This window comes from Lissotriton helveticus, chromosome 1_1 (genome assembly GCF_964261635.1).
Source record: "Lissotriton helveticus chromosome 1_1, aLisHel1.1, whole genome shotgun sequence".
Taxonomy (NCBI): Eukaryota; Metazoa; Chordata; class Amphibia; order Caudata; family Salamandridae; genus Lissotriton; species Lissotriton helveticus.
This window is the reverse complement of record NC_136057.1, coordinates 591,995,932-592,010,615: the sequence shown is the minus strand read 5'-3', so window position 1 is coordinate 592,010,615 and position 14,684 is coordinate 591,995,932. Positions and strand designations below refer to the sequence as shown.

The 14,684-nt window shown below is 39.0% G+C and overlaps 1 protein-coding gene across 1 annotated transcript; it reads left to right on the top strand.

Moving 5' to 3' along the window:
- The first annotated feature begins 14,092 nt into the window (after positions 1 to 14,092).
- On the top strand, positions 14,093 to 14,386 carry LOC144770210 (large ribosomal subunit protein eL37-like). Its single transcript, XM_078654537.1, has one exon. It carries the CDS (start codon positions 14,093 to 14,095, stop codon positions 14,384 to 14,386), a length of 294 nt encoding a protein of 97 aa, XP_078510663.1.
- The last annotated feature ends 298 nt before the right edge of the window (positions 14,387 to 14,684 follow it).

Below are 14,684 nucleotides of genomic sequence, written 5' to 3'. Positions count from 1 at the left end.
ACAATACGGAGAGATGAAAAGAAGTCTGTCTAAAGGCCGACTGGGTAGGTGATGACCAAGGAGGGAATCCACAGCCCATCTCCCCTATAGCTAAACCAGGTAGCTCCATCGGGCATCAGACAAAAAAGTTCAGTCTCAATACATTGAGAGAGGGGAGAAGGAGAGACATAAATAGAGGGAGGATGCGGGAGGAGAAGACAGGAGGGACGAAAAGAAGTGCAACAATGTGGTTTAACAGTATAACAGAAAAAGATCAACAATTACACATTACATCAAACAATCAGCAATACATTAGGAGAGGAGAGAAAGGAGAGAGAAAAGAAGTGGGGGTAGGGGAGGTGAGAAAGTGAGGATAAGGGAAGAGACAACCATAGAGACGAGAGGAAGTCTGTCTAAAGACCGACTGGGTAGGTGACGACCAAGGAGGTAATCCACGGTCCATCTCCCCTATAGCTAAACCAGGTAGCCACCTTACCTCCTTTTGGTGTAGAATAAGCCATTTTATTATTCCCTGACTTATGTTGTTGTTTTTATGTCACTAAGCATTTTATTGCATCATGGCGCCAACTCTATTTATACTGTGTGTGATTCACCCTTTTTTTTAATGTACATCTACATCCTTAAATAGGGGATCTTGGCAACAAGATATTGAATGATGTGCTATTGCTGTCAAACTGTAATTTTTTGTGTTTGTACTTTTGTAGCCTTGTGGCCGAAAGAAAGTTTTATTTATCTTATCTTATTCAATTTCTCCTTTTCAAATGTTGTTTCCTAAGTGATGATGAAGGTGAGTATTTTTTTTGTTAAATACTTTTTTATTGAAAAGTAAAATATTTTCAACAGTACAGAAGTTAAGCAAAATATAACAAGTTAAACGGATTACAGAGTTAATAAACACATTTGAATAAGGAATCCCTTAAATACACAAATAAATTAAATGCAAATCTAGTGCTAAGAAAAACTAAATTAACCAAAAATAATTATTTATGTTTTGTGAGTTTTTTACAAAAAGGAAGAGAGAGGAAAGGAGAGACTAGAAAGAAGAAAAAGAAGAGAGGAATAGAAAGAGAAAGAGAAGAAATAGAAAGGAAACCATGAGTTTTAGGAGAGTGACAAGTGTTAAGATAGAAAAGTGGTAAAAGGTAACCAAAGTAAATCAGATTTAATTTTGGGAGAAAATGAAGCAGATGAGACAGAAGATATTCTATGTTCGTCACAAATAGGGTTCCATCAAATCAAAAAACATAATTAAGTTACCTTTCTAACAAGTTAGTATAACTTTGAAAGCAAGAACAATAAAAAGGTCAAATAAAACATATTTTGAAGAAAGATGATTAAAATCAGCAGATAGAGTACCCAACAAAAATATTTTGGATAAAGATGGGAATATTGCATGAAAAAATCAATATGACTTTCCAAAATTCATTCACTTTAGGACAATAATAAAATAGATGAGTCAAAGTGCCAGAGGAGAGACATGACCAGCATATGAGAAAGATAGAGGGGTCAATTTTAGGTAGGAAAGAGGGAGTAATAAAAGCTCTATTGTATACAAAAAAATAAAAATTGTGTACCATTGGCAGCTTTGGAGATGCTGAAAGTTTAACCCACAATCGATCCCATTGATGGGTAGATAAGGATTGAGATAGATCTTTCTCCCATAAAAGTTCAATAGAGGGCTTATTTCTCATAGTGATAGGGAAAGACAGATTTATATATGAAGGAAGCTGTGGCGGTGGAATCATTAGCAATATTGTATAACAGTGTCATAGGGGTAAATTGAGTAACGTCAGATGTAAAGTTATTGTTTAGTAAAAAGGATTGAAGTACAGGAAATATTTAGTTATATTGTTGAATATAGGAGTTATGGAGGCCATATTTCTCCTGCAGCTGCGGAAAGGGTAGAATGAAGTTTTGCGAGACCAAATGATAAACATAAAAAATACCCTTTTCCTTTCAATGTTTGAAGTAAAATGATTTATGGCAAAATTTGATTAGTTTATTTTACCAAAAGGGGGATGCAAAAAAAGATTGACAAATATCAGATCTTTGGGTAAATATTGTGTGTAATAGATGGTGGGAGTAATTTAAAATTAGTTTTTTAGATATGAATATACAATTAGACATGCAAACAACACCCTGAAAAGAAAATTCATATAATAAAGAGTGTTCAAAAACAATCCATGTTTGTTTAGGGGAGTCATTGTATTCTTTAGACATAGCATAAAATAGTTGAATTAAAAAGGCTGTATGATATAACTTAAAGTCTGGAAATCGTACACCACTTTTAGTCTTTGGTCGAATTAGCTTAGATAAAGCAATATGAACATGTTTGTTATTCCAAAGGAATTTAGTACAGATAGAACTGATTTGGGAAAAATAATAAGGAATTTTAAAGGGTAACATAGAGAGCATAAAAAAGAACATGAGGGACAATCTTTATTTTAATGGTGTCCAATCTATCCCACCAAGATAGAAATAGAGGTGACACGAAGATAATAACTTTTGGAGTCTAAGTTTTAAAGCAGTATGATGCAGAAAAACCAGATCATAAGTTACTTAATCTTATGGGGACACCATGTAAAGTTAGTCTTCTCAAACATATAACGATATCAAAAGGAGTTTGGTAGTAAAGTTTCAGTTTTAGAAACATTTAGCTTGTAGCCAGAGATATTGGAATATAAAGCAATCTCTAATAAAAAGGGATCCAGGAAAGTGGAGGGATTAGACATGTGGACTAGAATACCATCTGCTTAGGCAGAGAGTTTGATTTCTTGAGAATTTAATTTAAAACCAGTTATACCGGGGTTACATCTGATACGTTCAAGAAAATGTTCTAAACAAAGAAGAAAAAGCAACAGAGAGCGACAACCCTGTCTAATGCTTCTACGCAGCTTAAAATAGGGAGCAATTATACCATTAACAAACACACAAGCATGTGGTTCAACATATAGCAGTTTGATCAAAAGAAATACATTTATGGCCAAGACCAAACCAACGAAGAGTAGAGAACATAAATTGCCAATTTATGCAATCAAAAACTTTTTCAGCATCATGTGACAGAGCTGCTAGGGGAGAGGAATATGTTTTGCCATTCTAGAATTATCAGATAAAAATTCTGCTCCTAATAAAATCAGCCTGTTCAGGATTAATAAGAAGGGGGATGATATCCCCCAAACGTGATGCCAAAATTTTACCAAACGTTTTCCTATCATAATTTATTAACGAAAATGGCCGGTAGTTTTTAGAAAGGGTAGGGTCTTTATCTGGTTTGGGTATAATGACAATAAGGGCTTCCAAAAAAGAACCATTGGCTTTAGAGTCTGAAGAAAATTAATTAAAAAGTTCCAGTCATTTAGGAGCAAAAATAGAGGAAAAGAATGAAAGAAGTTTGACGGAAAACCCATCAGGACCAGGAGCTTTAGCTTTTTTTAAAGACTTAAAAGCATCAATAATTTCCTGAAGAGAAATATTTTTTTCAAACGGTTAGAGAGTTTCGGAATGGAGAGGACTGTGGGGTCCCTGAAAAAACAGTTTTGATATCACATTCAGAGGGAGTTATATCTTCTGTATATAGTAGTTCATAATAGGACCAAAAAGTATTTATAATGTTAGAGTCAGAGGACATCATCTTGTTGTTACGTTCACAGCGAATCGGACCAATAGATTTTCATTCCGATTTGATTTTTAAAAAATTGGCCAACATTTTACCAGCCTTATTTTGACCTCCATGGTATTTGGACTTAATTTTAAAAAGGACATTACAAGTGTCGACTGTAGCAATTTTATCAGGCCAGACTTGGCTTTAATCAGTTCCTGCAAGCTTGAAGAGGATTTGGAGGTGAAATAGGTATGTTCCAGAACCTTTATATATTGGAGAGCTGAGAGGTACTTAGCATTCTATTATTTTTTCTTTCTGGCAGAGTAGGCAATAGTGAAGACCCAGAAGGAAGCCTTAAAAGCATCCCAATTATTATGAGCAGAGGTATCTATATCTGATTGATTTAAAAAAAAAGTTAACTAATAAAAGAGATCATTTCCAACAAAAAGGTTTGCTCTGATAGTGAAGAAATATTAAAACACCAACGGCCCTGTTAAAAGGTGTTGAGGGACATATCAAAAAAAGATAAAACAGGAGCTGATCAGAAATAAAAATAGAACTGATTTCTGACGATTGAATAGAGGGGAGTAGTGATTTGGAAACCAAAATATAATCAATACAAGACATAGTGTGGAGAAACAGTGAATTCATATACATCAGGATTACAAGTTTTCATACATCAAATAATGGTCAAGAGGAAAATGGTGAATTGAAAAGCTTCATGAGACTAATCAGGTTTAAACTTACACTTAGGCTTTCTATTAGTGAACGGTCTAACCAATCATTAAAATCATCAGCAACAATGATATTGGGAATAGAAATAGAAGAAAGTTTAATTTAACATGTTGCCAAAATTCAGGGTCAGATTTAACATGGCCATACATACTCAAGAAAGTGACTTGCATTTGAAATATAATAGTGGCAACCAAAACTCATCATCCATTCATTTCATATTCAGTTGATAAAATTTGAATATTCAGTGTTTTGTGGAATACAATAATAACACCACCTTTAAAGTAAGACATATCAATGCATAAAATTAAGAGAATTGGTAACATACACATTAAAGAAAAAGGAAATTAGTCATAGACATATAGAAGTATATAATTGGAGCAGAAGTCAAAAATATTTGTGGAAAAAATTAAGCATATTCGAAAATATCAAGCATTAGTCACCATATTGTGATTTGCAATACTTCGAAGAAAAGTCTGCAGTTTAGCCGGGTCATCGAAAGAACGTGAGGTGCCTTCATGGGTGATCTTACAGAGGCAGGGATGTAGGATGCCATATTTAATGTTCATGTATCTCATCTATGGACAAAGAGCTAAGAATTCTTTTAGACAGGCATTGGTTGCATTGGCAGCATCCTGTGAGTTAAAAAGGTCATGGCCAGACCAAATAAGACAGTGTTTTACTTTACGCCTTCAAGTAATGCATCAGGTCAGTGAATCCCTAAAAGAGCATTATGATGCCACATGGGCTAGCTGAATGAGGTTGGTGATGGCCCAAATAATGTGTACGTTGAATATTAAGAGCTGGTGTAGATTAAAGATCCAGGAAGTCCGGAAGAAATTTCTTCAGGAAGGTCAAATGTCAGAGCCAGCAGTGTTCTCAGGAAGACCATAGAGGCAAAGATTGTTACGTCAATTTCGATTTTCAAGGTCTTCGATGTGTAGTTTGAGCTTCTGAATTTCTTGCTCCAGCATAGGTATCTTGGTAGTTATATCTTGAAGATCCTTCACACATTGTTCCCACTTTGACATCTTGCCGTCCTTAACAATCCATCGATCCTCAATCTTTTGCAATTTTTTATTAGTTGTACACATAAATGGTTGATGTCCACTTACGTAATCTAAGATAGAGTCTAAGACAGGATTCTGGGATGATAAAACAGGAGAAAGAGGGCCGTTCTTTGCTCTTTTTGGTTTTGTACCTGAAGAAGACAGTTTATGGGATGTATGCAAAATGCTGGCCATCTTGCTATAATGAGTTGAATGCCGTGTAAGGATTTGAAAGGAACAAAACTGCCCCATACACCAGAGAGGAGAGTTTTAGCTCGAACAGTGCGGGAAAGAAAAGAATATTAAGAGATATTCAGAAAAAGGAGGTCACAGAACCTGATTTCTCAGATGTTGTTGTACTTGATAAGAACTAGAAGGCATCATAGAGTAGGGCTACAGTGGCCTTCCAGCAGCAAGTACATTAAAGAAGCAGACCCAGGCTATAAATAGACAGAGTTTGGAGAGATATTACTTCACTGATAAAACAACAGCAACCAGATGGGAAAAAAATCACTGCTGCTATAACCTCGTCCGAGATTTGTACCTTATAAATATTGTCTCCAGTGGAGATGAGGGAGCACTAAAATATGTCAAACAGGAAAAAAATACTTTAACGCAAGCGACGCAACCTAAAATGGCGGCTGCTCACGTCTAGATGAGGAGAATCACCGCTGCAGCACATGGGTCACAGAACACACCCTCATAGTGCAAGGCGACATGTGGACTTACCACCAACGATGAAGCGCAGTAGATCGCATCCATAGTAGGGAGGTGCGGTGAAGACGAGGCAACAAAAGCGAAAAAGCTCTGTGTCTGTGCCAGAGCTTAGAGGTCCGCCGGAGCCGAAACCACATCCCACCATGCTCAAAAGTGAGTGTTTTGACTCCTGGTAAAGAAAAAAAGGTAAAGCAAAAGGGACATCATGTTGTTTTGAAGCCCTATGATAAAAATACGCAATAGATCAATTATGGTTTTGTTAAATAGCAAATATAATAGCCTTGGAGATTACATCTGTGAGATTTTTTTAAAACCTTGTTGTGGTTGTTATAGATCAAGGCCTCAATAAGCAGCACATGAGAAAGTTTATTCATGGTTTACATGCTGTAGATGTCTTTAAAAATATGAAAAATATGAATACGTGAACTAATAAATGATTTATTTTGTTTAACAATGGACAACAAACAGAAGACCGAGTTAAAACAATCCTTCTCAAATCTTGTCATGGTAGCTACCATGGACGGCATCTTAGGTCCTGTGATGCACTTCACATAAGATGTAAGTAAACCCTTTCCTAGTGCAGGTAGCACAAATACGCTTCAGCGTCTAAACACACCAACAAGTGGATTGATTCTTCCCTGAGGTAAGTGTTGTGTTTGGGAAGAAAGAGTAATTTCAAACCAGCATCAGAATACAAACTAGCAGAATAGCAAGGAATTTAATGAGAATATTGCACTTTCTTAAATTCAGAAGTGTATTGATAGATTAGATGTTTGAAATGCATTTAGGATAGGAGTTCTGTTTATGTACGGCTTTGCTAGTACTTTGAAAACGAATATGACAACAACAGGAAAAGATATAAAGAAACAAAAGAACTCAAATGGAGAAGATCAAAGGCCTCAGTGCAATCAACATCATGGAGGTAAAACGGTACAAAGGGCTATGATTAATTAAGCTGATTAACTTGGATGGCATCTGATTAACAGTGGCATTATACGTCTATTGTAACTAGTACATGTTAATCATGCAAGCAGAATGGCAACATCAGTTGTAAACGTAAATCATAAAGTGCAAATATGCATTTCTTTCCAATTTCAGATTTTTTTGTAGGAAAAGAAACCATGATTTGCAACACTGTCCTAATATGCTAGTTAAATTTGTGTTTGTTATTTAGTGCTCGTAAATGCTTTTCAAACAAACCCCTCTGACATGCAAACTGACAAAGACATGCACAGTCACAAACACAAATATAGTATAAATGCATATGTAGTGGGTGAAATATACTCATAACTATCATTGCTAACTTTGGGGTAATAACTCACCAGGGGCATGTGAGGACTTGTTCAGGAAGCCAATGACATGAAGAAGTAACTGGGATTTAATTGTGTAAACTGATTAACTGGAGGAGTGTAAGAAATCAGGTTACTGATTGAGGAGGATAAAACCCTTCTAAAACAGTAATCACAATTCTTCTCAGGGTGAAGTTACAAGCAAACCCTGAAATAACCTGTGCTCAAACTTTGGGTAGCTTGGCACAGAGCAGTCAAGCTTAATTCAGTGGCAATCTGCAAAGTGTTTGTGCAACACTTCAAATAGTAACACAGTGAAAATACACCTCAAAGGATTCCCAGGACAGATTGAGAAAAATAGAGTATTAATAAATAAAACAAGAGCAAAATGACAAAAATCAATCAGTACAGCTGGAGACATTACATTTTAATGATGTTCATAAAAATAACACCAAAAAGCACAAAGTGCCAACTGTGGATAACTGGTTGTGTTGAACCCGGACAAAGTCACAAGCTCAGGCTGAATGCGCAGGAAGGCTGCTTCACCACAGAGACCCGGTTGGGCTGCTAAACAAAGTGTTCCTAAATCCGGCTTTGTGGAGTATTTTGAGGATCTGCGTTAAAGATGTGTCGTACAGCTGAAACAAAGCTTTGATTCCGAGATGTGATGAAGCTTCAGTGAGTGGTCCTCTATCATCATCTAGGTTCCTGTTGACAAGGGCTTGAGATGCAAAGTGTGGCATCGAGGTTGCATTGAGCAGTTGGGGGAAAGCATCAGTTCCGAGGAGCTGCACGGTTGCAATATGGTGTCCGCCATCATCTTTGAAGGTGTCGGCGACCAGGGATTTGATGACCTGAGACTAGGATGTGTCCCACAGTGACAGTTCCGATGAGGCAATGGTCTGCGATGCAATATGGTTCTTTGCAGCATTTCAATATACCCTATTTGCTCACAGAATTGGCCACTGTGTTCCCTGTTTGGGTTTGATTACCCTCACTTGGGGTTCTTCTTTTTTCAAAAAGTAATTTACCACTTGCGAATTTGCTAATGAAAACATTGTTTATTAACTGGCTTATGAAATAAAACTTGATTCAACTGAATCGAACCCAGCTATAAGATATTAGCTGTTTCTTTTGAGTTAAGTGTCTACATAGATTAAATCTAGACAGAACCTTGTCTGTCAAAAAATAGAAATTTAAATATTGATATAGATCAAATCTACAAAGAAAATTCTGTGTTATTGCATTGTTCTTAAAAATGAGTTCCATGTGAACGCCTGTTCGAAGTTCTACTTGATACCTATGTCCACTTGGACATTAGGGTCAGTCTTGTTTTTGTTAAAATAACTGTGAGCTGTGTATGGCCTATAGTAGGAGTGACTTATGAGTATTAAATTGGGGAGTTTTGGCTTGACAAAAGGTCTATTTTTCCAGGTCAAAATGGCAGTTTAGCAACTGCATACAAAGACTACAATGGCAGGCCTAAGACATGTTTAGTGGTGCTACTTAAGTGGGTGGCACAATAATTGCTGCAGGCCCACTAATAGCATTTCATTTACAGACCCTGGGTACATGTAGTACCACTTTACCAAGGACTTAGAAGTAAATTAAACATTCCAATTGTTTGTAAGTCATTTTTTATCATGTTCAGAGGAGACATCACAAGCCCTTCTGCACTGGTTAGCAGTGCTAAAGTGCACAGAGCCCTAAAGCCAGCAAAAACATATTCATTAAAAAGTGGAGGGTAAAAGGCAAAATGCTTAGGGGTGACCATGTTGAGAGCTTAAACATCTATTGTCTCAGGGTTTCCCTACTATTATTACACCAAATTGAAAACCAAGTACACCCCTTCTGGACTTGTCTCGCAAGTTTAAAAAGGAAAAATATTTTAATGCACACAAAGCTAAATACTACACATAAAATTGCAAATAAATGTACCACATACATTTGGCAAAACCGAATACCAAACAGATCAAAATTTCTTAGTAGGAATAGCAATTTAAAACCCACCCAGAAGAGGGGACTTAATAATAAAAGAGTGGGTAATTAACAACATAAATCTAGTTTGCTTACATTATCTGTGAGGGACCTAGTGAAACATTGTATGCATTCAAGTTGTAAAATAGAATACCACAACATCCCTTCAACAAGCAATGGCATCAGCAGCTGGCTTTTCACAATATGTTTTATTGAGTTTTTTGGGATTTTCCCTTAAGCGTATGTCCATCAAGTTCCTTCCACAGCTGCTTAGTCACCATTCTACTGGGCTTACAATTCTACAAGGCACTCTTCTCAACTAGTAACTCAATTTCCAACAAGCCCACCCCATGCCCAGACACACACACATGCAAGCATGGAGACTCACACACACACACATACACACACACACACACACACACACACACACACACACACACACACACACACACATTAAACACACAGTGCAAACACACTCTATCAATCAATAAATCAATCATGACACTTGTAAAGCACACTACATACCGGCGAGGGTCTCAAGGCACTTGTGGAGGGAGGGGGTGCTGCTACTGATCGAAGAGTCAGGTCTTGAGGAGTCTTCTGAAGGCCAGTAGGTCTTGGGTCTGCTGTAGGTTGGTGGGGAGGGTGTTCCAGGTCTTGGCAGTGAGGTGGGAAAACGATCTGCAGCCGGAGGTTGCTCTTTGGATGCAGGGGACTGTGGCGAGGGCGAGGTCGGCAGAGCAGAGCTGGCGGTTGGGGGTGTAGTAGCTGAGTCGTCTGTTGAGGTATGCTGGTCCGGTGTTGTGGAGTGCCTTGTGTGTGTGGGTGAGGAGCTTGAAGGTTATCCTCTTGTTGACAGGGAGCCAGTGCAGGTCTCTCAGGTGGGGTGTGATGTGGCTGTGGCAAGGGATGTCGAGGATCAAACATGCTGAGGCGTTCTGGATGCGTTGCAGCCATCTCAGGAGCTTGCCCGGAGTTCCTGCATAGAGGGCGTTTCTGTAGTCCAGCCTGCTGGTGATGAGGGCCTGGGTGACCGTTCTTCTCGTTTCAGTGGGGATCCACTTAAAGATCCTGCAGAGAATTTGGAGGGTCTTGAAGCAGGATGAGGAGACGGCGTTATCTTATCTTAGTCTTATCTACCGCTTTGCCTCCATCATCTCTTGTCCTTGTCTGTATGCTTATGTTGTTTTTTATGAAAAACATCTTTTTGTATATATAATAATTTAAATTAATGTTACTTTTTGATATCAAAACAAATTTGAAATATAGATGTAAAACATAAAAAGACATTGCAAGCATGATCAAAATAAATTTAAATGCTATCTGAACAATCTTGTGTGACAATCATGATCTACGAGAAATAGGTTTCATTCACTATGTGGAGTGGTACACATTATTCATAGACTTAGAACTGCTTTTGTCAATGTTTGACTGACTTAGCTATAGACCTTTACTTACAGTAGTTAGGCTGAACAACAGTAGCTGCCAGTGTTGGGGATGAATGACGGGGCGGGAAGGGAGGGGAATAAATGTAGAGGGAATAATTTCGATTGTGTCAGTTTTATTTTTTTAATATATACTGTTATGGATAAATATAATATGAAGTATTTGTCACATATGTTTTTAGTATAGTTAATCAATGCTGCTTTCTGTTTTTAATAACAATAGCAAGGAAATCTATCATTCCAAAATTGTTTTAATTAATAATATAAAAGAAATTTGATGATGAGGGGTATAAGGGTTGTGTGGGGCAAAATAAAACAAATTAAATAAAAATCGTACCTGCAGCTGGTCACGCCGCGCTTGCCTACTCCTCTTCTCCAGGTCCAGATGGGGGGATCGCAGAAGGTCCTGCTTCCAATCTTGAAGCTGCTCTCACATATGAGCAGCTTTAAGATTTTCCTCAGTGCCCTCGATTTGCGCACCATGACAGACTGTGAGAAAACTCTCTCCAACCCAGAAGCGCAGCTGGGTTGGAGAGAGTTTTCACAGCCCATGATGGTTTGGCCGGCCTGAGATGGCTAGCCAGTCCATCATGCACAGTGAAACGAGTGCACATACCACTCCCCTCAGTGCCTGTCACTACCAGGCCCCGCCAAGGCTTTGAAGGAAAAGGGAAAAATAGAAAGAATATTTAATATTGTTTTGTTTTTCCTTTCCTGTTGTTATTGGGGGTTGCGGGGGGGTGACACTCCTCCACCATAGCAGAGGAGCAAATGATGCTCTACAATGAAAAAGCATGGAGTTTATCCTTTGCGTTGTAGTGGCCTACCTTCAATCTGAGTCCTTAATATTGAGGGACCATGTTTGAATCGTGGCGATGGCTCAGCAACCTGTGATTTTGGGCAAATCACTTAGGCCCAAATTTATCATAGTTTTGCATCGCCCTTGCGCCATAGAAGAGTGTTCAAGGGTGACGCAACACTAAAGTCAGATTTATCAAGCCACACAAGGCCACCTTGCCAGGCCCTGCATCGGTTGATAAATCTGGAGTAACACAAGGCAGTGCAAATCTCTGCCCCAGGGAGTTGTTCAATGGGTGTACCGTGGATGTTCCCACACATCCAACCATGGAATTTGGAGAATTCCTAGATTTACCATAAGTGATAAACTTGGACAATTTGTCAAAATACTATGCCTCCCCAGGGGTGGCGTAACAAGGAGAAATATCTTTATTTATCCTAATGTCTTCCTCTTTCTACTTGTGCTACTGTATTCTGCAGCACATGTAGACAGAGAACACCTCCCTGCACATAAATATAATTCCTGCCTGTAAAGGAGGCACCCATGTACCATGACGCAAGAGTGACTGTGTTGGTTCCAAGCAGCCAAAGGTGCACAGGATGTGGCAAATATGGCACCTTCCTCCCCTTTCCCTTTCATGTACTGCAGTTAGGTGCCTTGCTGCGTTGTATGAAAGTACGATAAATGTGGGCCTTAATCTCCCCATGCCGAAACAAAAATAAATTTATCAATTGGGCTAAATTTGAGACATATAAAACTGGAAAAGAAAAAAGACCAGTGAAGTGACGGAAACTTTGAGCAAATGTGCTGTCAGAATAGAAAGAAGCACAGCAGGGTGATGAGTGAAGGAAATATAATGGTCTGAGTTCATTGTTCACACTAACCCTTATTCAAGGAGAGGGCCATGCAGATTTCATTACTTGTTGAACCTAACATTAACAAACATCTTTGCCATGCAGACGCCATTGTTTGGAATCTGATCATGGAAGACCTGTCTTTGTGCGTTCTCTTCGTCTTTCTGTCACCCCAGCCTCTTCTCGTATTCCTAAGCATCTCCCCCTCCCTCTTAGCTCAAGGGCTTCATTTTCTGCCTTTGTGTTAAAAAAGACCTCTGCATCTTGGTTTCTGAAATGGATAGAAAAGGTAGTCATCAGCTCCCCTTTGTGTGCTCTCATTTGTTTTCGCTGTATCGATTTATCAGTGCAGGGAAATTACTCGCAGGGAGAGAGGCTGCCAGTCAGAATGACATTTGTCTCCTCGTACAGGCAGGCTCTCGGCGCGTTTCTGTGTCACCTAGATATTGCAGCTGTAAAAGGGCCTGTAACAAGGTTTAGTGCTATGATTAGCTCGTGTGGAGCACCTTGCTTTCATAACAACATGCTCCCAGCTGGAGACGAGGCCTCCGGTTATGGACAACCTTTTTATTTTTCTCCTGTATTGCAAAAGAATACAGGATTTTGTCATCCCTAAATTCTTCTTTACAGACGTTAAATTACAGGGTCAAAGTGTCTGCATCTTGATTCGGCGGTCTGTCCCATTCAGAAAATTACTCAGCTGAAATAAGTCCATTATTCTATAGCTTTCCTTTTCTTGTTTCGTTCCGTGCAGCGCTTTGGTTTTAATTTGCCTCTTACACTTTCCAGGGATGTCCGTGAGCACATTTGTTCATTGTTTACCAAATGTTGAAAATGTAACCTGTGTTAGCTGCGAATATTATTTAGCGCCGTGTCTTCAGTGGAGGGGTGACCACTAATAGTTGAGCTGTTCTTGTAAAGTCGTAGCACTGTTTGGTAAAACCGCCAATATTTAGAATCAGTGCTTCTTCGTAAGGCACATTTTGGTTCCTAGCTGCCATAACATGACCTATATCGACTGTTGAAAAAGATTTCTCTTTAGCACTTTTGTAACAATCCACGTCAAATGCATGTGTTAGGTATAAGAGGTCGATTTTCTCTAATTTGTACGCCCTTTTTGCCGATGAAATCGCACTTTGGAGAAAGATTAGCCAATTTGTTTTGATCAAGTCAGAGCACTGGACTTCACGTTGCTTCTTCAGGCCCATAGCATACCATCCTGTCATGGAGGGAGTATTTCTTGCATCCTAAATGAGTGTTGTTTCCCCCAACCTTCCAGAAAGGGTGCTTTGTCAGATGTTACCCTGACTGCACCCTTGGCCGCTGTATAGTGTTCTGTGTAGTGATGGTATATATGTAGTGCAAACCATAGCTAGAGAGAAACAGACCACTGCAAATTTTCTCTCAGGTGTTGACTGTTATTAGAATCCAGGTGTGACTCAACCAATCGATTCACATCTTGGTATACTGCCTCAATGCAATGGCGAACAGGTCATATCGCTATACTGCAGCAATGCCCCATTGCCCTCCTGGACTGAGAGGACAGAACAGGGAAGTAGGGTACAGGGTCATATGTCTCTAGCTGTCAATCCAAGATGATCGCGATATCGTATTGGCCATTGTGGCAAGATGACAAAGGGAACGTCATCATTTGGCAAACGCCGAAACAAGACGCACACACTGTGTCGTCGTTGTGGATCAAAGGCTTACCATCTCCAGAAATGTACCTGTGGCAAATGCGGATATCCCGCTAAGCGCAAGAGAAAGTATAACTGGAGTATGAAGGCTAAGAGATGCAACACCACAGATACCGGCCGTATGAGACACTTGAAAGTTATCTACCGTAGATTCAGGAATGGATTCCTTGAGGGCACAACACCAAAACCAAAGAGGGCAGCAGTTGCAACATCCAGTTCCTCTTAAATATTTTGTTAAAATAAAATATGCCACATGATCGCAGATGCACCCAAGTCCCCGCAGGGATGATCTTTTGAAGACATTGCAGGTATTCGGTTACTTTACCAATGAGTCATACGAGTTTGTCTTCGACTGAATATGTCCTGTGCTGTGTTCTTGGTGCAGTCGTTATGTTTTTTTAATGCATGGGAGCATGCATTTTCTTGGTCAGTCTCGTATTTGCTTATTACAGTCAAGTTGTTAGGTCTCTAGTCAACTGCACTTAAGAAATGACATAGCTGCTCAACTGTATCAATTATTGCAG

What these genes read in the sequence shown, in the direction of transcription:
- LOC144770210 (XM_078654537.1), top strand. Translation starts at nt 14,093, where the DNA reads ATGACAAAGGGAACGTCATCATTTGGCAAACGCCGAAACAAGACGCAC.